Source organism: Notolabrus celidotus, chromosome 11 (genome assembly GCF_009762535.1).
Source record: "Notolabrus celidotus isolate fNotCel1 chromosome 11, fNotCel1.pri, whole genome shotgun sequence".
In the NCBI taxonomy this organism is placed as follows: Eukaryota; Metazoa; Chordata; class Actinopteri; order Labriformes; family Labridae; genus Notolabrus; species Notolabrus celidotus.
The window spans coordinates 4,551,653-4,574,992 of record NC_048282.1 but is presented as its reverse complement, the minus strand read 5'-3'; the positions used below and the strand labels follow the sequence as shown (position 1 = coordinate 4,574,992).

General features: G+C 37.8%; 2 protein-coding genes across 2 annotated transcripts; one reads left to right on the top strand and one right to left on the bottom strand.

The window, feature by feature from the left end:
* Positions 1-1,393: 1,393 nt before the first annotated feature.
* Positions 1,394-3,341, bottom strand: taf13 (TATA-box binding protein associated factor 13). Its single transcript, XM_034695593.1, has 2 exons — positions 3,212-3,341; positions 1,394-2,085 (listed from the first exon to the last, which is right to left on the bottom strand). The coding sequence occupies exon 2, from the start codon at positions 2,082-2,084 to the stop codon at positions 1,710-1,712; it is 375 nt and encodes a 124-aa protein (XP_034551484.1). The 5' UTR covers position 2,085; positions 3,212-3,341; the 3' UTR covers positions 1,394-1,709.
* Positions 3,342-3,530: 189 nt separating this feature from the next.
* slc35c2 (solute carrier family 35 member C2) lies at positions 3,531-21,972 on the top strand. The gene is made up of 10 exons (XM_034695592.1): positions 3,531-3,967; positions 7,265-7,434; positions 10,059-10,209; positions 10,752-10,815; positions 10,937-11,009; positions 13,139-13,307; positions 13,457-13,540; positions 17,823-17,998; positions 18,585-18,714; positions 21,004-21,972. The coding sequence occupies exons 2-10, from the start codon at positions 7,324-7,326 to the stop codon at positions 21,135-21,137; spliced, it is 1,092 nt and encodes a 363-aa protein (XP_034551483.1). The 5' UTR covers positions 3,531-3,967; positions 7,265-7,323; the 3' UTR covers positions 21,138-21,972.
* Positions 21,973-23,340: the final 1,368 nt, after the last annotated feature.

Here is a 23,340-nt window from a genome sequence, read left to right as displayed (position 1 = left end):
ACTCTCAGTGGAGTTTCAGCTCCCTTCTGGTCAGAGGTATAGAAACCACAAGATCAGAACCAACCATACAAAAGATTATTCATCCCCACGGCGATAACTCGACTAAATAAGATGCACTAGTGATTAAATTAAGGTTGTCTATAAGTACACCAAGTGTTATTTCATTTATTTTTATTGTAATATGATTGTTGCTAAATGATTGTTGATACGCATTTGGCTGAGAGAGCAGTAACAGTTACTGTGAAAATGATGTCATCACTGTCTAGGTAGTCTTATTGCAGTAATGAAAACAGCTACTACAGGTATTTACTACAGGTAAACTTCAACTGGTTCAGAATCATCAGCAGAACCCCCTCCACCAGCCACATCACACCTGTCCTGCAGCAACTCCACCGGCTTCCATTAAATATCATATTTAAGATTCTGTTCCTCGCTTTCAAGGCCATCAACAACTGAGCTCCTCAGGACCTCATTGAGCTCCTCCGCACCAGCAGTCTCAGGTCCTCCTCTTCCACCCAACTCACCCTCCCACCTGCTCGCTTGACCACCATGGGGTCCAGAGCCTTCAGCCGCTCGGCCACCCGCCTCTGGAACTCTCTCCACCAGAGCGTACAAAACTCCACCTCTCCCACCACCTTCAAATCCCGCCTCAAATCTCACCTTTTCCACCAAGCCTACTCGCTTGAATCGGTCTCTATGGGACTGGAATGACTTCACTTTCACTTTCATCATGACTTCACTTTAATTTTTCTAGTATTGCATTGTTATTCTGTTGTATTTGTGTATTTATTTACTGTTGAATGTTGTTTTTTTACTGTTGGTATGTTGTAAGGTGACCTTTAAGGTACTATGAGGAGTTTTTAACTGGCTGAGAAACAGACTGAAATCGATACTGATGCCTCTTTATGACCCTCAAAAGCAAACCAGACCATCCACAATAACACCGATACTTTCTCTGTTGCCATTTTTAATGCCTGAAACTATTCTGAGGGGGTAGGTGACAGAACAGCTGATTGACATCTCACTCTAGAAACACCCTTTTTTGGCTGTTTTCATGGCAAATAATCACATTGCGTGATAAATCTAAATGTTAAAAGACAACAGGATGAGGTTATTGTCTGAAGACACTAATTTTGCATTTACAGGACAAGAGATAAGAGGTATCACTTTGTCCACAAGGTGGCGCAAGAATCAATACAAACCAGAAGTTCCTCACAGCAGCTTTAAGTGTCCAGAAAGGCATCTATAAATAAAATGTATTATTATTATTATTTGGATCATTCTTGTCGTGTGTCTGATGTACTTTTCATGTTTTAAAGCTGCGATGTATCACAAATTGTCTCTTTGAGGACATTCAAGGGTTCTAAACTAAACTAAAATATTCACAACAAAGTTGATGGAGACAAAGACCTTTATTGTTATTTTTCCAGGTATTGACTCAAACTTACGATGGCCCTGAAATCCAGAAGGCCCTTCTTTTGATAAAAAAAATAAACATTGGCAAAAAATGGCGTGGTTTGATTCAATCCCTATTTAGATGCAATGCAAGGAGAGAATCTTATTTTATGTCAGTTCAAGGTGAAAATAACTACAGTTTGTCCAAGTTCTCTCAGTACGTCGTTGGGACAACATTTTACGATAAAGTGTATGAAAATAAAAGAAATGAACCGCCGAGTGAAACTGAACTTAAAAATAGTCCCTTATCCAGGTTAGGAGCCGTAGTTTGCCTCGTCGAAAGCTTTCCTGGCCCTCTTCAGCTCCTCGTTCATGGTCAGGAGGTCTTTCACTCTGGCGAACTTCCTGGGATCCTTCCGAATCAGGAAAACTATGTCCTCCACCTGGACGCGGCCCTGGCGCCCTATAGACATGGCTTTGTGGGTCATCTCCGTGATAAACTCAATCACCAAATCCTCCAGGATATCCACGGACTCTGTGTAGGGGTTCTGGTCGTCTCCAAACCCGTACATCATACAGCGGAGCTCCTTGGAGAAGAGCCTCTTTCTCTTCCCGTGGCCCATATCCATCCCACTGGACCCGTCCTCCATCTCCTCCTCGAAGCCGGTCTCATCATCCTCGTCCGCCATTCTGTTACAAGAAGCAACACAGTGACAGTTAAGTTAAACGTAACTCAAGTCATCCAGCAGTGAGAGGTGTAAACATTCAATTTCTTCTTCTTCTTCTGATATTCAGGCAGGCTGTACACTGGGGAGTGTAACGCTGCCCTCCACAGGCTGGGTTTTAATACCTACAGTCAGGTCCATGAATATTGGGACATTGACACAATTCTCATCTTTTTGGCTCTATACACCACCACAATGGATTTCAAATTAAACAAACAAGATGTGCTTTAAAGCACATCTTGTTTGTTTAATTTGAACTCCATTGTGGTGGTGTATAGAGCCAAAAAGATGAGAACTGTGTCGATGTCCCAATATTTATGGACCTGAATGTACTTATAATCTGGCATACAGCCCAGTTTTTTTTTAGAAACCGTAAAACTGCTCGACCAATCAATGGAGACTGCGTATCAGCGGTAAAGATAGTCTTAAAGGAAAAGAGAGAGACCCCCAGATCCAACAGTTCTCTGTGCAATATCCGCCTTTCATGCCTACAAGAGAAAATGACATGCTGAATGAAACTCAGCTAAGTCTTTTAGCAGAGACTCTTTCGCCAATCTACTCGCTATTTCATTACCTTCTATCCCTGAGAGACCAGGCACCCACATCAACTCAACGGAGCCTCCTGATTTTTTAACCCTGCGCAGACAGCATAGGATCTCCCACAGCAGGTCAGGACGAGCCCTAGATGTCCCATGTTGGAGAGCCAACAGAGCAGCGACTGAATCTGAGCATATCTGAGCTTATAGCCAGTTTAACCTCCTCCACCCCACATAGCCCAGAGAACTCAAACCCAAACCCAGATCTTCCAGAGACTGGATCCACAGACCCGTCAGTAAAAATCTGCAGACACTCTCTCTGAAAACGATTTACAAAGTTGTTGACCACACTAGTCAGAGGATTGCTTTCTTTCACCCGACCAACCAGAGATACATGAACAACGGGTTCAGGCAAAAACCACAGAGGACCAGGAGACCTTACAAATCCGATTGTCCATTCTTTATCAATCCCTATGTTTGCTGCTAGTTGTTTTAAACATTCAATTTATCTGGATGAAGTGAACAAAAACACAAACTACGAATGTAAAACGTTACCTTTCTCAATGCAGGATCACAACAATCTGCTGCTCGTGTTTACTTCCGGGTTTCTTCGACTGCGGAAGTGAAAAAATAAGCAGGCTGTAGAAAACACTGCCCCCTAGTGGCCACTTCTTTAAACGGTTACAACACAACAAAGAGTACAACGTTTACAAATGTGACTCCACTTAACAGTCAAGATGACCGTCTGTAGGTTTTTTGGGATATACAGAACTCTTATTTTACGTGTGGTTCCACATTTAATCAACAAAAATAAAGTATTTAGCACTTAGCATGTTGTTTCTTAATGCAGCCACACGGGGGCGGTAGCGAGCAACCCCAACCTAAACAGTAAAAGTCACATTAAATGAAATAGCTCTACTTCCTGTTATGCTGATACCGAATTAAAGAATGGTCAGCTCTGAGTCGAGCTGTGTCTTTGTTTGTTATGCATGTGACTTGCTGAAGCGGAATAAGCAGGGTCATTGTTCACGGAGAGATATAATCACAGGAGTCTGCAGGAGAGTGACACGACGCCACGCTGCAGGAGCTGTGTACTCTGTCACTAGTTACAGAGGGCAGAGATAGAGGCTTAACTACTCGTGCTGCAACTTTACACGTCAGATCTAAGGTTCATGTGTCCACAGACTGGGCTATTCGAGCCTTCTAAACTTTATCTCTGTGTGCTTATAACAACAACAGCTGAGAGAGAGATGCAACACAGTGAGCCCTGAAAACAATGGGACCTGTTAAACCCAGAGGAACTACCATCTCGTGAGTGAATCCTGTATTCAGCTTCTTATTTTTATAATGAAGTAACCCACTTCATGTGAAATAACTTGTTATCAAACTGCGCTCAACATGTATTATACGTGTGCATTCACTGCTAGCTGTCATGCTTTGAGGCTAACATTAGCAGATGTAAGCTTCAAAGTTATGTTGACATGAAGCTATCATTGAGAAATGCAGAATTATACCATAGACTGAATTATACTTATAATAAACTACGAAAGCCCTAAAAGGACAAGATTAATGCATTTTATTTTCTGTTTTCTCTAGATAAACAGAAAGCTGAGGAAATAAGATGTATTAATCATGTGTCTTTTAGGGCTTCTGCATTAAACAGAAAGGGATCACATATTTACATACAGTAACCATAGACAGTAAATAAAAAAAAAACAAAAAACAGTAACCAAGTAACTTCAGGTGACAGTAAAGGCCTGTTATCAGTTTACTTTATTATCATTATTATTATTACTGTTAGGTTTTTTTCACAAAGATTGTATAAAACATTTTGCCTCAGTAAAGAATAAAAAGACATGTTATGAGACATTATCTTACAGGTTGAAGATCAAAAACAATAAAAAAATTAGCTTCATTCTCTGGATAAAAAGAGATAAATGATCCCATTATCACAAGAAAAGTAAATCAAGATAACAAGGTAATTTTGTTGTTATCTCGAGAAAACTGAGAAAATACAATTGTATCAATCATGTCCTTTTAGGGCTTCCATTGGAAACCATTAAAAAAAAAATTAAATTTAGAAATAACGGTTAATGTGCTACAGAAGCCCCAAAAAAACCCATAATTAAATACATTTTATTTTCTCAGTTTTCTCGAGATAACTCGAAAAAAAAAGGCCAGAAAACTGAGAAAATAAAATGTATTTATTCATTTTGTTCTGTTAGGGCTTCTGTATTTAACATAAAAGGAGCACATTTATACATATGGTAACCAAGTAACTTCAGGTAAACAAGGCCTGTTATCAATTTATTTTATTATTATTATTATTATTATTATTATTTTTTTTTTGTTTGCAAACATTGTTTAGAACATTTTGCCTCAGTAAAGACTAAAAAGACATGTTGTTAGGAGACATTTATCTTACAGTTGAAGCTAAAAACAAAAAATGGGATAAATTGAGATACATGATCCCATTATCATAACAAAAATTAACTTGTTATATCAACGAAACTGAGAAAATAAAATGTTATTAATCATGTCCTTTAAGTGCTTTCGTACAAATGAACATATTTGTAATTTAAATTTAGAAATAACGGTTAATGCACTATGGAAGCCCAAAAAACCCCTTAATTAAATACATTTCATTTTCTCTGTTTTCTCCAGATAACGAGAAAAATAAGAACAGAAAACAGAGAAAATAAAATGTGTTAATCATTTCCTTTTAGGGCTTTTGTACTAAACATAAAAGGAGCACATTTGACTTCAGGTGAATAGAAAGTTTTACCTCAGTAAAGAATAAAAACGTATTTGTTATGAGACATGTATCTCACAGTTTTAAAGTCCAAAACACAAAAAACTTGATAAAATGAGGTAAATGATCCCATTGTCATGAGAAAAATAAGTTGAGATCTCAAGATAATGACAAATAATTAGCTTATCCCGAAAAAACTGAGAAAATAAAATGTTCTCAATCATGTCCTTTTGGTGCTTCGGTGCAAAATAATATTTTTGTTCATTAAATTTAGAAATAACGGTTAATGTTGAGGCACTACGGAAGCCCCTAAAGCTCATGATTAAATACATTTTATTTTCTCTGTTTTCTCCAGATACCAAGAAAAATAAGACAAGAAACAGTGAAAATAAAATGTATTAATCATGTATTTTCAGGGCTTCTGTACTAAACATAAAAGGAGCACATTTATGGTAACCAAGGAACTCGTTTTAAAAACTCCTTTGTGCCAACCTCTATCAGAGTTTTTAATAGTAAATAGCCTGTTAGGGTGGGGACAGTGTCATGGTGCTCTCTCCTTAAGAGTATGCTGTGTGTTGTATGAATGTGTATTATTTATTGTACTTTTTCTTATTTATTTATGTGTTCTTGTGTCATTGTGGTGATTTTTGTAGGAGCAGGTAACATGCAGCACTGATGTCAAAGACAAATTTCCCTACGGGGACAATAAAGTACATCGTATCGTATCGTAACTAGGTAATAGGAAAGGCCTGTTATCAGTTTTTTTAATTGTTTTTTTTCCCCAAACACTGTTTAGAAAATTTTCCTCAGTAAAGAATAGAAATACATTTTGTAACAAGACATTTATCTTACAGGTCGATGATCAAAAACACAAAAAACGTGATTTAAAAAAAGATCAATGTTCCCATTATCATGAGAAAAATATGTCGAGATTTTGAGATGACAACCAAATAACTTATCTCGAGAAATACGAGAAAATAAAATGTTGTTAATAATGTCTTTTTAGGCTTTCAATTCAAAGGAATGTTTTTGTAAATTAAATTTAGAAATAACGATTAATGTTACAGCACTAATGGACATGATTACAACATTCTATTTTCTCTGTTTTCTCCAGATAACTAGAAAAATAAGAGGAGAAAAGGAGAAAATAAAATGTATTAATCAAGTTCTTTTAGGGCTTCTGTATTTAACATAAAAGGAGCACATTTATACACATGGTAACCAAGTAACTTCAGGTAACAGGTAAGGCCTGTTATCTGTTTATTTAGGTTTTTTTGTTCTCAAACATTGTTTAGAACTTTTTGCCTCAGGAAAGAATAAGAAAACATTTTGTTATGAGATATTTATCTTACAGGTTTAAAGTCAAAAACACAAAAAAGGAGCTTCATTCTCTGGATAAAATGAGACAAATGATCCCATTATCAAGAGAAAAATAAGTCGAGATCTCCAGATAGCGACAAAATTAACTTGTTATCTCAAGGAAACTGAGAAAATAAAATGTTATGGATCATGTCCTTTTAATGCTTCTGTACAAATGAACATTTTTGTTAATTAAATTTAGAATTAACGGTTAATGTTACAGCACTACGGAAGCCCTAAAGGACATGATTAAATACATTTATTATTTATTATTTATTTTCTCTGTTTCTTGATAGAACGAGAAAAATAATACGAGAAAAGGAGAAAATGAAATGTATTTAATCATGTCCTTTTAGGGCTCCCGTGCTTAACATTATTGTATTCACGTCATGTGACGAAACTCTAATCCCCTCTCTTTCCCCCTCTTCTTCTCCCCTCTCCGTCCCCCCTCTCTGTCTCCCCACTCTGAATGAATCTGCTGTTTTCTGCACATTCAGTGAGGAGATGAACTTTTTAAAGTAGCAGTCTTTTCAGGACCTGGTCCTGGCTGCCCTCCATGGCGTGCCCTGTCCAGTTCCTCTGCCGGGGGATTCGCACTGTTGGACTAGTTCTCCTATACTATGCCTTCTCTATAGGCATCACCTTCTATAACAAATGGCTGATGAAGGTAAGTGAACAAGCTCAGACGACCATGCTTACAGAAAAGATGGGACACTGTGGGAAGTAGAAAAAGAAGGGGAACATTTCTCAAACATTGAAACCTCATGTTTAATTGAAAACTGCCCACTTTTCACATATCATTGCTATTTTAAAATTAATTATAAACCCATTTTGATTAGAATGAGGTGAAGTGGAAAACTGATGGTCTGATGAGTCAAATTTGATTTACTGTTTGGAAACATGGATGCATCACCACCCGCTTATGTAAGTGCACAGCTCAAAAACCAGCATCTGGGATGGTATGAGGGTGCATAGGTGCCCACGGCATGGGTAGCTTCACATTTGTGAGGGCACCATTAATGCTGAATGATATACAGTATACAGGTTTTAGAGCAACCCTTTTTTTTGCTTGTACGGCAGCAACATGTAGTGAGAGAGTTTGGGTAATGAACCGGCCTTCCTGCAGTCCCGAGTTTTCACCAACTGAAAACACTTAACACACCATGAAACAAAATATACAACAAAGGAGACGCTGAACTGCTGGGCTCCGGAAATCCTACATCGAGCAAAAATGGGGAAACAGTCCGCTTTGGAGATGACAGTGGTTGTTCTCCTCTCTTACCAAACACTTACAGAGTGTTGTTAAAAGAAGAAGTGATGAAACAGAGAGATAACAGGACCCGGTCACTGCTATTGTCAAAGGTGTTCTTGCATAAAATTAAAAATAGGCATCTAATTCACCACAACAGTTACATTTTCTGCGTCAACATTTAATAAGTTGTTTTTGCCATTTTCAATTAATTATGTGGTTTCAGATTCTGTTTCTAAATATGTTAAAAACAGCACCACAACTTTGTTTGTAAACTTCTGCACAAAACACTGCTGGAGAGACATAAAAGCATCCCCAGTACAGGACATGCACGCTTTTATTAGGGATGATTGATGTAAATATCTAATATTGAAATTCTGTTAGAGTTGTTGTTTACGTTATTCAGATGATATTGGGATATCTAATGTTGTAGCATTTTCAGTTTTTTTTTATTTTATGTTTGTAGCATTTTCAGTTTTTTTTATTTTGTTTGTAGCATTTTCAGTTTTTGTAATTTTATTTTTGTAGCATTTTTCAGTTTTTCTTTTTCATATTTGTAGCATTTTTCAGTTTTTTTATTTTATGTTTCTAGCATTTTTCAGTTTTTTATTTTATGTTTCTAGCATTTTCAATTTTTTTTATTTTATGTTTTTAGCATTTTCAGTTTTATTTTATTTTATGTTTTTAGCATTTTCAGTTTTTTATATTTTATGTTTTTAGCATTTTCAGTTTTTTTATTTTATGTTTTTAGCATTTTAATTTTTTTTAATTCTATGTTTTTAGCATTTTCAGTTTTTTTTTTAATGTTTTTAGCATTTTCAGTTTTTTTATTTATGTTTGTAGCATTTTCAGTTTTTTATATTTTATGTTTTTAGCATTTTCAGTTTTTTTTTTATTTTATGTTTTAGCATTTTCAGTTTTTTATTTGTGTTTTTAGCATTTTCAGTTTTTTTATTTTATGTTTTTAGCATTTTCAGTTTTTTTTTATTTTGTTTTTAGCATTTTTCAGTTTTTTTATTTTATGTTTTTAGCATTTTCAGTTTTTTTTATTTTATGTTTTTAGCATTTTCAGTTTTTTTATTTTATGTTTTTAGCATTTTCAGTTTTTTTATTTTATGTTTTTAGCATTTTCAATTTTTTTATATATGTTTGTAGCATTTTCAGTTTTTTTATTTTGTGTTTTTTGCATTTTCAGGTTTTTTTAATTTTGTTTTTAGCATTTTTCAGTTTTTTTATTTTATGTTTTTAGCATTTTCAGTTTTTTTTATTTTATGTTTTTAGCATTTTCAGTTTTTTTTATTTTATGTTTTTAGCATTTTCAGTTTTTTTTATTTTATGTTTTTAGCATTTTCGGTTTTTTTTATTATGTTTTTAGCATTTTCAGTTTTTTTTCATTTTAGGTTTTTAGCATTTTCAGATTTTTATGTTTTGTTTTTAGCATTTTCAGTTTTTTTTATTTTATGTTTTTAGCATTTTCAGTTTTTTTTATTCTATGTTTTTAGCATTTTAAGCTTTTTTTTTTAATATGTTTTTAGCATTTTTCGTTTTTTATTTTATGTTTTTAGCATTTTTTTCAGTTTTTTATTTTATGATTGTAGCATTTTCAGTTTTAATTTTTTTTTTTTGTAGTATCTTTAGTTTTTCTTTTTCATATTTGTAGCATTTTCAGTTTTTGTATTTCATGTATATTTTGTATGTTTTTTTAATGTGGACCTCAGGAAGAGTTGCTGCTGAGTTAGTTGCAGATAATGGGGATCTGTATAAAGGAATAAAGATTTAATTATGGTTAATTCAATATTATGGGCAATTTGAATTCAATCAACATGATACTGTAGTAGTATTTGAAAATCTGCCAACAGAACATATTTGTCTGAAGATATCCAGATGAAAGTCGGGACACACATCCCTACTTTAATTCACCCACTAGGAGGCGGTCTTGAGTTGTTAATTCTGAGTGTTTCAGACTTCAAGACTGTGAAGAGACTCAGACAGTGGATGCTCAGTAAGGCCGTCATAGATGACCCTGTCCTTTAATTTCTCAGGATTTCCACTTCCCACTCTTCATGACGCTGGTTCACCTCACCATCATCTTCTGCCTGTCGACTCTGACACGGCGAGTCATGCAGTGCTGGACGGGGAAGCCACGCATCGTTCTGAGCTGGAGGGATTACCTCCGCAAAGTAGCACCCACAGGTGAGAGCTGAGCAGGGATCTCAGACTTTTATATCACTGCTCAGAGGGAAGCATTCAGGGACTGAGAGAAGTGAGCTGATAGTCTGTTCTTATCATGTGTATTGACTGGCTGTGTTATGAGAGAGGAAGACTTGCACTGACAGCACAGAGTGTCTAAAGTTCAGGTTGATAAAAAATGTTACATCACCTGAAAGAGAAGAACAAACGTACTTAGATAGACTTTGCAAATCACACCTTTCAGCTAAAGAGGACCATCCCACCTTTTTGTAAAGGATGCAGTGATGAGTGTTGTTAAGATCACCTGTAATGAATCTCAGTGCAGAGTGAAAAACTGCATCAAGTGGTTTTAACGTGGAGGCTGAAGCACGCCTAATGTCTCCATAGTCTAGAACTGATAAAGGAGTTGCCTCGACCAGGGTTGTTTTATTAGGTGAATGTACACTCCTGTAATTTTAACCTTTGATATGTCTTTATTTACAATGTAATATCTGTAAACACTGATACACAGATTTATGGTAAGGTGTTTTGTCTCCTATATTCAGCTTTGGCAACAGCTCTGGATATTGGACTTTCCAACTGGAGCTTCCTCTTCATCACCATCAGCTTGTAAGTTTATAACTAGGGTTTTTTTGTGTTAGATATAAATCTTCAATATAAACTGACTCTCTTTAGGTTGTAATAGTTATATTAACACAGCTGTTTTATGACTCTTATTGTGTCGTCTCAGGTACACCATGACCAAGTCTTCAGCAGTGCTCTTCATCCTCTTCTTCTCCCTGCTCTTTAAACTGGAGGAGCCAGTGAGTCATTTATTTTTCCTTTTTAAACTTACATCATGTATTAACTACATTTTCTTCATTCATAGTATTATACACTGCTCAAAAAAATAAAGGGAACACTTAAAAATTACAATGTAACTCCAAATCAATCACACTTCTGTAATACCAATCTGTCCAGTTAGGAAGCAACACTGATTGTGAATCAATTTCACCTGCTGTGTGCAAATGGAACAGACAACAGGTGGAAATGAGAGGCAATTAGCAAGACAACCCATATAAAGGAATGGTTCTGCAGGTGGAGGCCACAGACCATTTCCCTGTCCTCATCCTTTCTGCCGGATTTTTGGTCGCTTTTGCATTTTACCAGTGCCCTCACCACTAGAGGTAGCATGCGGCGGTGTCTGCAACCCACAGAAGTTGCTCAGGTAGTGCAGCTCATCCAGGGTTGCACATCAATGTGCGCTGTGGCAAGAAGGTTTGCTGTGTCTCCCAGCGCAGTGTCAAGAGCATGGAGGCGATACCAGGAGACAGGCCAGTGCACCAGGAGACATGGAGGGGGCCGTAGGAGGATAACAACCCAGCAGCAGGACCGCTATCTGCTCATTTGTGCAAGGAGGAACAGGAGGAGCACTGCCAGAGCCCTACAAAATGACCTCCAGCAGTCCACTAATGTGCATGTTTCTGCTCAAACTGTGAGAAACAGACTCCATGAGGGTGGTATGAGGGCCAGACTTCCACAAGTGGAGCCTGTGCTCACAGCCCAACACCGTGCATTCCGATTGGCATTTGCCAAAGATTCCCCATTGGCGCCCTGTACTCTTCACGGATGAGAGCAGGTTCACTGAGCACATGTGACAGACGTGACAGAGGGGAATGATGCAACAAGTTTTTCACACCTGGATTTGGCTTTCGTCGGCCACTCTGCCATAAAGCCCCGACTGGTGGAGGGCTGCAGTGGTGGTTGACTTTCTAGAACTATAGAAGCTTAGTCCAGTACTAAAGCTGCCGGTGTGTTTTTTACTGCCAGGGGTGACTTGGCTGACGCGCTGTACTATCATAAGTCAATACAATACCGCTTGCTGTATGTTGTGTCAATAACATTTCTGCAGGCGTGTCTTTGGTTTGCAGCATAATACAATCCGTTTTATTGCTGCACCATGCAAAGTGAATACAGCGTCCATCAGTTTCCATTCATTGAACAAAATAATCCAACAAACAAACAATACAGTCACGGTTTCTCTATGCCGCCTGACGCCACAGTGGTCAAAAACCATATGCCCTTTTGGGGTCAAAACACATCCCATACCTGTGACGTACCTGTATACCTGTGCCCTAAGCAATAGGACAGCGACACTCAGTGGCACAATAATGAATATGGTTTACAGCTTGACCCAAAAACATGAACATGGCTCTTACAAGAACTTTCTCCCATCTCCCCACTGCATCTCTGGAGCTCGGCCACACTGATCTTTGGGTTCTTCTTTACCTCTCTCACCAAGCCTCTTCTCCCCTGATTGCTCAGTTTGGTCATCCCAAATGTCTTCCATTTAAGGATTATGGAGGCCACTGTGCTCTTAGGAACCTTCAGTGCAGCAGAAATTCTTTTGTAATCTTGGCCAGATGTGTGCCTCACCACTATTCTGTCTCTGAGCTCTTCGGGCAGTTCTTTCAACCTCATGATTCTCATTTGCTCTGACATGCGCTGTAAGGTCTTATACAGACAGGTGTGTGCCTTTCCCAATCAAGTCCAATCAATCTAATTAAAAACAGCTGGACTGCAGTGAAGGCGTCGAACCATCTCAAAGGATGATCAGAAGAAATGGACAGCACCTGAGCTGAATATACGAGTGACACAGCAAAGGGTCTGAATACTTATGACCATGTGATATTTCAGTTTTTCTTTTTTAATAAATCTGCAAAAAATGTCTACAATTCTGTGTGGGGTGCTGTGTGTATATTAATGAGGAAAAAATGAACTTAAATGATTTTAGCAAATGGCTGCAATATAACAAAGAGTGCAAAATGTAAGGGGGTCTGAAAACTTTCTGTACCCACTGTATGTATAATCTAATCTACGTTACATCATAAAATCCTCATCATTATTATTCCCTGATATTTATTTCAAACCCTTCTTTGTTCCTCCCCACCAGAACCCATTCCTGATCGTGGTGGTCCTGCTCATCGCCTCTGGTCTGTTTATGTTTACATTCGAGTCCACTCAGTTCAACCTGGAGGGCTTCACCATGGTGCTGCTGGCGTCCTTCATAGGGGGGATCCGCTGGACCCTGACTCAGGTCCTGATGCAGAAAGCTGAGCTGGGTCAGTGTTGGTTTAGAATGATGAATATTCTGTATGTGGAGCAGATGACGTCACAAAACCATATAACCAGATTAATGCTAAACCTTCTAAACAAAATTGCAATATAACCGCTAACACAAGTATGCTTGATCCTTGTTGTTCTCTTCCAGGCCTTCAGAACCCGATAGACGCCATGTATCACCTACAACCTCTCATGTTCCTCGGCCTCTTTCCCCTCTTCCTGTTTAATGAAGGTCAGTGTTGTTTTAAACTGTAGTTCTTCATCCTCATTCTAACACTATTGAAGTAAACTGAACTATACCGCCTTAAAGGTGCAGTGTGTAGACGTTGGCAGCATTAAGTAGAACAGATTTGGTGGGATGTAATATTTATAACTATGTTAAAATGTGTTCATAATCACCTACACTACCAATGAAAAGTTTGGACACACCTTCTCATTCTATGGTTTTTATTTATTTTAATTATTTTCAACATTGTAGATTAATACTGAAGACATCAAAACTATGAAATAATCTGGTTTTGCCATAATCTGGATTACAACAGTAGTCAAATAGAGCTATCCATTGTGTACTAACCCTACCTCTGAACAACACAACTGATGGTCTCAAACACATTAAGAAGGCAAGTCATTCTACAAATGAACTCTTGACAAGGCTCATGTTAACTAGAAACCATTCCAGGAGACCACTTCATGAAGCAGACTGAGAGAATACCAAGAGTGTGCAAAGCTGTCATGAAGGAAAAAGGGGGCTACTTTACAGAATCTAAAATATAAAACAGATTCTGCTTTGTTTAACACTTTTTTGTTCATTCAATAATTCCATATATGTTCTTTCATAGTAAATCCTTGAATGAGAAGGTGTTTCCAAACTTTTGTCTGGTAGTGTACGTATATTTAAATATGGTGCAGGTCTTCTGACAGAGGCTGCCATCATGAACCGCCATCATGTTTCTACAGCAGCTAAGTATTCACCTGTTCTAAAGTAAAGTGTCATAGTGGGCTGTAATGGAGCGGTTAATAAGTTCGTAGTTTATTAAAAACTATCTCTAAACATGGTTGAGTATTTCCTGACATGAACTCAAGGGACCCAGTTGTTTCAGACGAGCACAAACCATCAGTAGCTGTGATGCTCTACTCACAGATAAGATCATTTCTGTTGCAACAGATGAGACCCAAGAATCTTGTGACTGAAGCAGAGCACAACTTCTGCTGTTTAGTAAACACAACAACAGCTTGATGACGGAAACCAGTCTTGATGACGTTCTTTGTTTACCTTTTTACACTAAAGACCTGTTTCATGTGTTTTAGAATAAAACAAATCTTTTATATCTGTAGCTGTTCCATCTGAAGTCGGAGGTTTTCCCGAGACATGATGCTTTTTCATCAGAGGTCTGATACCTCAGTCTGAGACCTGAGGATGTCCTCATAGTTTAATAACGTCTTTTAGTCTTTTGTCTGACGGTAACACGATGTTGGATAACTAATTACCATTTTTGGGAGAGTTTAAGGTCCTCAGCTTCCACCGGCGCTATTAGGTGACGCGAAGAGTTTGGAACAAGGGCTTCATTCTAGAATCAGACCACTAGATGTCGCTCATATTCCTATTTCTACACACTGCACCTTTGAAACGTGGTATTTCAGTCTGTTAGTAAATGGCTGCATCCCTCATATAGTCTATTCTCAACATAGAGTCCGTCACAGACCATAAGGTCTTGTGTTTACGTGAACAGATGCCTGTAATCAGAGCGACGAGGTGACGTGCACAAAACTGATAATTCATTCAGCAATATCTCTTTGGCACGTGTTCGATGATTAGTCTTCAGCAAAATTAAACTATCAAGACATTCTGATATCAATCAATCAATCAATCAATCAATCAATCAATCAATCAATCAATCAATCAATCAATCAATCAATCAATCAATCAATCAATCAATCAATCAGACTTTATTTATAAAGCGATTTTCATACAATAACATTGTAACACAAAGTGCTGAACATAAAAACAACTTCAAATAGAATCAATAAAATAAAATTAAAAAAAAAAAATATTTATATATATATATATATATATAAATAAAAATGAAAAGAACCCCCATCCTAATCCCAACCCCAGCCCCGACTCCAAACCCACCCTACAGTCCTAAGGTTAAGAACCCAATATATTCAACAATAATAACAATAATAATAAAATAAATAAATAAATGAAAGATAAATAATAAGTTGCTGAATGAACTGATGAAACGCTCTCATGATATATTAATGAGGAAGCACTGGAGGAAACATAAGATGTTAAAACTCAACACAGGAAATTAAATTCACCAAAATAAAATACATTTCTAAGATAATAAAACACTAAAATATTAAATTATTAAAAGAAAGTAAGATGCTCTACTTAAAATAAATCAATAAATACATAAGATAATAATAAATAATAAATTAAATAAATTAAATAAAAGGTGACTAAAATGTGAACTAGATAATAAATAAATGAATAAATGAATCAAATAAAAAAATAAAAAATAAATAAGTAAATAAATAAAACTGTTATAAGAATAAAACTCAGTTAAAAGCGACACTAAAAAGGTCAGTCTTGAGTTTCCTTTAAAAATGTTGATGCTCTGGTCAGCCCTCGGATCTACAGGTAGAGTGTTCCACAGGTGTGGGCTGTGATGATAAAAAGCTGCCTCACCTTGAGTCTGGGCTCTCATTGGCTCATATGATAAAAGCAAATCTTAGAAATAAGAAGGAACGAGACCATTCAGAGATTTAAAACCACTAAAAGAATCTTAAAATCTAAAAGATTTGACAAGACAGGGAACACAGAAAGAATCTAGTCCGAGGCATCAGGTTTAAATGGTAAATGGACTTATACTTATATAGCGCTTTTCTAGTCTGGCTGACCACTCAAAGCGCTTTTTACACTACTTGACACATTCACCCATTCACACCCATTTACTCACTGATGGTAGAGGCTGCTATGTAGTGAGGGACCATCAGTATTAGCTGATTTCATTCATACACATTCACACACCTCTGAACAACAGAGGGAGCAATTTGGGGTTCAGTGTCTTGCTCAAGGACACTTCGGCATGTGACTGCCGGAGCTGGGATCAAACTGCCAACCTTCAGATTGATAGACGACCGACTCTACCCTCTGAGCCACAGTATCATTTAGATTGTTTACAAATTGTTTTGCACTTTCTGGGAAGGTGTTTTTTATTCACTGAGGTGTTCAAGTGGAGCATTGTACTCCTTTGTGTGCTTTTAAATCAAGTATTCTAGATGTTTTACTCAATTTTAATATAACTTGTGTTAAATCCACAAAAAACATTGAACTTAAGCTCAGTGGTAGGAGGTCATTCAAGAGTTAAAACTATTTATATAGTATGGGATGGCTGTACAAATCAGAGGAGGGCTTCAGTAATCAGTCATAATGTGATTGTAAACTAATGAGTAAACTCAAAATAAAACACAATATTTGGCAGGTAAATGCTAGCAATGCCATTACCTTATACTTTCTAATAAGCGGAAATCCTTATCAGAATTGATCGAAGTGATATGCTTAGTGGTGGACAGTAACAAAGTAAATTTACTTGAGTACATTTTTCAAGTATCTGTACTTTACTTGAGTATTATTTTTTGGGGAACTTATTACTTTTACTCCATTTAAAGACAAATATCATCCTTTTGACTCCTCTACATTTCTATCAGTGCTCTAGTTACTCACTACTTTATCTTTGAAGTCAGCTGATGAATCTTCTTTTCTGAAATCAGATCTCAAAGAACGTAAACTGTTGGTGTCCTTGTGTTTGGTTTGTCTCAGTGGTGTAGCCGTACCTCAGTTGAGCGTAGATCAAACGTTCTTCAGATCAGTGCGTTCATTTAGTCGTGGTGATGATGGCTATGACTGAGAAGGATGATGATTCTCTACCTGAGCACCACGGCCATATTTTAAACCCACGTTTGAGGTTTTGAAATAAAGAATGATTGTTTGTATTGTTGTAAATCTCTGATCTGTTTACCACACAAACTTCATCACAGCCTATAAAACATCAGCATCTAACCTGAGAGAGCATGTGGAGGTCTGGAGCTAACACACTGCTTTGATTCCAGAGGAACATTGTAAACTTGTCTGTGCTTGTAGTAACTTAGTTTATATTTCATGGTAGACTTTTTAGATATGAAATCATGTTTTCTAGATAAACAGAACGGAGCAGAATGTTCACCCATGCATTCTTGATTGACCTCATGCTTTGTGAAAATACGTTTAGAGATATTTTAAAAAGTACTTTGAATACTTCAGTATTTTTAAAAGAAAGTACTCCAGGACTTTAACTCAAGTCAGAATCTGACTGAACAACTTTCACTTGTATTGGAGTAATGTTTGACCAGGAGGATCTATACTTTGACTGAAGTAATAAAGATGTGGACTTTGTCCACCACTGGATATTCTTCATTATATCCTACATGTAACCATGACATGATGAGTTCTCTTCCCGTCTGTTTTGCAGGACTCAGCATCAGCACCACTGAGAAGTTATTCCGGGTCACAGAGCTCTCGCCTCTCCTGTATTCACTCTTCACACTGAGCATCGGCGGCTCGCTGGCTTTCGGACTGGGCTTCTCTGAGTTCCTGCTCGTCTCCCGGACTTCCAGCCTCACTTTATCCATATCAGGGATCTTTAAGGTACTTTTCAGTCTCTGTGTGTGTTGAATGACTTTCTCTTTAAACCCTGACAGAGCTGGGTTTGATATTTGAGTCTACTGTGTAACTGAAGGCTAACTAGCTCATTACTCATAGTTTTCATCCAAACAACTTGTTTGTGGTCCAGTCAATCATTTTTAATCTTGTGGCGCCACATCCTAAAGAAGTGATACTGTGGTATTTTTCATACAGAGCGTGTTTAGACTTGGCGCCTTGATTATTATTTACAGAAAACCTACAATTCCACCATGAGCAAACACTGCTCATTGTTTAGCTCTTTGGTGTCAGGACATTTCCTCTAAAGTTTCCATGTTTAATCTGCAGGTTGGGGTTTAGTGGTCACACGGAGTAGCTTGTGTGGAAACTTAGAAACAGTCTAAGACTCTGATTCAGGCTTCAGGCTATGAGAAGGACACTTTATCTTTCTTAATTTGACATTAATCCCTCTGCTTTTGTTTCCTGCTGTGTAAAGATTATTTCATCCTCATAAAAACTGAAGCCTTGCACGGTTCTGGTCTTGTTCAGACTCATCTAAAACACCCTCCCTTGATTCTTTGTCTTTCTGTAGGAGGTGTGCACTCTGCTTTTGGCAGCCTCTCTAATGGGAGACAGGATAAGCATGCTTAATTGGCTGGGATTCGCTGTCTGTCTGAGCGGAATTTCATTGCATGTGGGACTCAAAACATACTATTCAAAAAGTAAGTGCTCATTTTATTGTTATTGATCATTATTCTGTAGACACTTGTGGCATAAAGCAGATCAAGAGTCTATCAAGTATAATACACATTCCCTACAGACAAGATTACCTATCCATAATTTTGTTTTATATGTTGTTTATCAATGTGTATTTATTTAGTTATGTATAGAAATTGTATAAATCACAGCTGGAGTTTCTTCCGTCCTCTTCCTCGTATTGATCAAAACTCAGATATTTTCATTTCAAGAGTTTAACTTTTCCTAAAAGTCCAGCTCCATGCTTCTACCGCCCAAATCACACATGTGTTTTTGTGTTGAGACTAGGGATGTCAACAATTAATTGAGTATTGATTAATTATTTGTTAAGAACGTACTCGAACACATTTTTTTGTTTAAATTTTCCGTCTTGTGGAACAAACATCATGTGGTCTCATATTTGGTTCAGCTATCAGGGAGGTGTTGTAAGTCTAAAGCATGTTTCGATGTGAATCAGCTGACTGAAGGTGTAGCTCACAGCAGAGGTGCTCAGTTGCGGGCTGGGGGCTGCGGCTGAGTGACAGGTCTCCATGAGCACTTTTTTTCTCCGCTGCCGGACTGATTATGACCCAGTTGCGCTCCCGGCTGACACCTGACCACGTTTACATGCTTATTTTTCTCAGTAAGAACGAGTAGACAGACAGAAAACAGAAACACTGGACACTGAGTCTGAAATATGTTTCTGTTCAGTTCTCTTGTTGAAGTCTAAACCTTCACTTTTATGACTGTATGTCCGCAGAGATTATGAGCCTGCTCCACATGTTGATATTCAGTGTGTTCAACATTTTGAACACCTCAATATGATCCGTAGCTATTCTATACTGTCAGTTATATATATTTTGCCGATAAGGACAATTTGACTCAGGGGAAACGTATTTCACATTATTTTTGACATGAAAAATGTTTACGTTTTTTTTCAATGATTAATCGATAATTGATCGTTAACATTTCCAAAGATCAATCACAGAAAATACTTGGAATTTACATTCCTAGTTGAGACCAAAGGGCAACCTCCGGTCTAAAAATATGAGTCCAATACGGAAGTGTTAAAAACTGCAGTTCCTCGATTGTCCACTTGAGGCTGTCTCCGGAAGTACGTGAAACCACATACACACCCATTCAAAGAAGACGATCTTTAGAGCAGAAATAAACATGTTTACAGCCTGGTTCAAAATCTGGATAGCTCATTTCTCGATCGGCACACACTGTACGGGGTTAATTTTTTCATAACGCAGCAATTTAAAGATATTTAGATTACGAGTCTTCCAATGAGAGGCACAGCTGACTTGATTGACAGGCTGGAACCAAGCGTGCTGGATACGGCCCTGGTGGTGAGGCTTTCAGCAGTGTGACTGCCACCTGGTGGCTGGCTGCAGTATAGTTCAAAAAAATCCGTCTCCCCCATTCATTTGAATGGGGGAGCAGTCAAACTTAAAAAAATAAATACACGTCGTAAGAATGTTTCTCACATCCGTATGCTGTGGTGATATGTAGTTAGTATTTGACTGTTTTGTGTTCAAGGCCTCTTTTTTCTGAAAAGTTTCTTTTTCGTTAGTTATTAGAGTTTAAAAAACGGGGTTTTACTTCCGGGTTTCCTTTGATTCACAGCCGCCGTAGAACGAAACTTCAAAGGGCACACAGCGTCTTGTGACGTCACGCTGTAGGGCGGAGCTTATTACAGTGGCTTCACAGGCTCTGGCTGCACAATGGCGGCGCCCAGGAGCGGGATTTTTTGGCTTCAGAACTGTACAATGGGAAGAGGCGGAGCAATGCTGTCCATTTTTATTTACAGTCTATGACGGGAACACTGTAGCTGTTGGCTAGGAGGCTAAAAGCCCGCCTCTTTACGTCACACTAGCTAAACATAAGTTAGGTTGAGTTCATTATTACCAATATGGCTGCCACCGACGATTGGCTTCAAAACAGCGCTTCATAAACAGACGTCACAGATACTACGTCCATTATTTAAACAGTCTATGGTCCTGACAAGCAGCAGCTCTTAGGCACTGTTCTGCTGTTTGCTATCAGGAGAAATTAAGGATGCCCCTCACCATTACAAAGAACAATGAACTGTTTTTCCTTCAGATGTTAGCAGTGGTTTCTTGCAGTTTGTTTTTATTCTGGATAATGATGGATATTCAAACATACTGTGAAGCTCAACATCCACGTCCAGCATTGCTGCAACATTTTGATTTTGGAGACAGTTATTAAGGTGATGATGCTGACATGATATTTTCTGTGATATGTCCCACCAGGTAAGGGCTTGTCTTTGAGGCAGCTCAACAGTAAGAGCCCAGAGCTCGAGTTGCCCTTGCTGCGACAGAATGGGGACGACAAAGAGGATTCAGCTGCTGATGAAGATGAGGAGCAGGAAATCACTCTACACTGACATCGAAGGATGCACATCAGTGATGTCTAGACTGTCTTCAAACCACTCATTCCTTTTACGACACTTCAATCAGATGGTTTTAACAGTGATGTCGAAGACTGTTCAGGAAATACTGCCAAAAAAAGAGGAAACAGCCTCCTTTCCTCTCTTTTCCTCCTCTGATCATATCTTCAGTCCATATGAGGTCCTCAAAATCAGCTGGACGTCGACTTTGGACTTGACACAGGTTATGATCTTTTGCCTTAGGGATGCTTCAAAAAATGTAGCTGATACATCTCGGTGTTAACAGAAAGTGATGCACGGAGAGAAAAAAGGGATGCTCTGACACCTTAAAGTGTAGTCGGTCATTTTTCTTTGACAGAAACGTGACACACAGTGGGAATATAGCCTCACAAGGTTTGGTTGCAGAAAGAATCTGAAGATATATCATCATATTTTAATCTACACGACTCCAGAGGCTTGTGCTGCTAACTGAAAATAAGTCATACATTTCATTCAGTGAAGTCAGGAGCTGCAGGGTGGGAGAACCTTAACGTGAAGGTCTCCTGCTTCCTTTTACAGACATGTGAAAACACAGTAATTTAATGTGCCTTGTTAACTCTCAGTGTCTGCGCTGACTACCTTAAAGAGCTATTTTCAGAACCCATTTTAACAGAACCAGCTATTGTGTAGCTACAGTACTTGAGTTGAAAGCCATTTGAGAAGTACTTTTTAAATGTTTTTGCTGACTTCCTGTAAGATGCAGCGTTGTTGCACTTCAGTGAGGATTACAGAGACGACGTGGTTTCTCATTTCAAAATAAATCTGTGATAACTAATCTGTGCTGCAAACTTAACATGGCATATCTGTTTCTCCCTCTTTCTTATCAGTTTAGGTTTCATTCAAGTCAAGATGGTTAGCCAATGTGAGTTATTATTGCAGAGTTTATTTTAATGCACTGTCCTCCTGCAGTCAGCGCATGTCTACTTCTCATTCGAGTGTTTTAATGTCTGGAAAATCTACTTTCTACTGAATAACCTTGGATACAAGGCATGACATAAAATATACTACTCCTGATAACAATTTTTAATTGTATAGCACTTTTCAATACAAGTAACACAGTGCTTCACAGAATCGGTAAAAGCAAAGAATAAAAGCAGAGAGGTTAAACGTTAATACATAAAATAAATTCACAAATAAACTACGATATAACTTACTATAAAAGTGTGTCTTGAGTAGTGAAATAAAATTATGGACCAACTCTGCAAGTCTGATTTCCTCTGGCAGGCTCTTCCACAGTCGGGGGGGCTCCGACAGCGAAGGCCCTGTCACCTTTAGTTTTTAGTCTAGACCGTGGAAAAGCAAGCAGGGCACTGCCAGAGGATCTCAGACTACGTCCTGGTTCATGAGGGGATAAAAGCTCAGAGATGTATTGAGGGGCGAGTCCATGTTGTGTTTTAAATGGGATTAAAAGTGACTTAAAATCAATCTTAAAAATAACAGGGAGCCGGTGTAGGGATGCTGAATTTGGGGTGATGTGAGAACATGTTTTAGTTCTAAAAAAGATGAGCTGCTGTACCAATCGGGACAGAGGATTGGAGATTAGCTCTGATTGGTCCGTGATAACGGGAACGAGGGGAATAATAACATTGCTTTATACATAGGCACTGAAAAACAGAGATTTCACAATAGTCTCAAATTACTTCACTTACCGATGAGCACCGATGGGTATTATGACCTTTGCTCCAAACCCAGCAGAATTTTTTTTACATTTTTGACACCATTCCTACCAACAGCAGCTTTAAGGCGATATCAGAAATACCAGCCCGCTTTTCCAATCTACCAATTAGCAGTTTGTGATCCACGGTATCGAACGCAGCACTGAGGTCCTGGAGTACTAAAATGGAGCAGCGCCCAGCATCTTCAGCCGACAGCAGGTTGTTACAGACTTTTAGGAGAGCTGTTTCACTGCTGCAGAAGATAAGAAAGAAAATAATTTGGTTTTTATTTTGCACGTTGAGAAAGAAGTAAAAATGTAGGTATTTATACCAGCCAGAAGAAAAATGAATTAAAAGAGAGACTCAACTCAACTCAACTTTATTTATATAGCACCTTTCATACATATAAACATGCAGCTCAAAGTGCTTCACAGACTAACAGAGACAGAAAACAACAGCAATGGTAAAATTAAAAAGGCATGATTATAAATAAAATACCCAAAGAT

Coding starts and splice junctions, on each gene's coding strand:
- taf13 (XM_034695593.1), bottom strand. CDS start 2,084: ATGGCGGACGAGGATGATGAGACCGGCTTCGAGGAGGAGATGGAGGAC.
- slc35c2 (XM_034695592.1), top strand. CDS start 7,324: ATGGCGTGCCCTGTCCAGTTCCTCTGCCGGGGGATTCGCACTGTTGGA. Junction 17,999..18,584: donor CCATATCAGGGATCTTTAAG/GTACTTTTCAGT, acceptor GTCTTTCTGTAG/GAGGTGTGCACTCTGCTTTT. Junction 18,715..21,003: donor CAAAACATACTATTCAAAAA/GTAAGTGCTCAT, acceptor ATGTCCCACCAG/GTAAGGGCTTGTCTTTGAGG.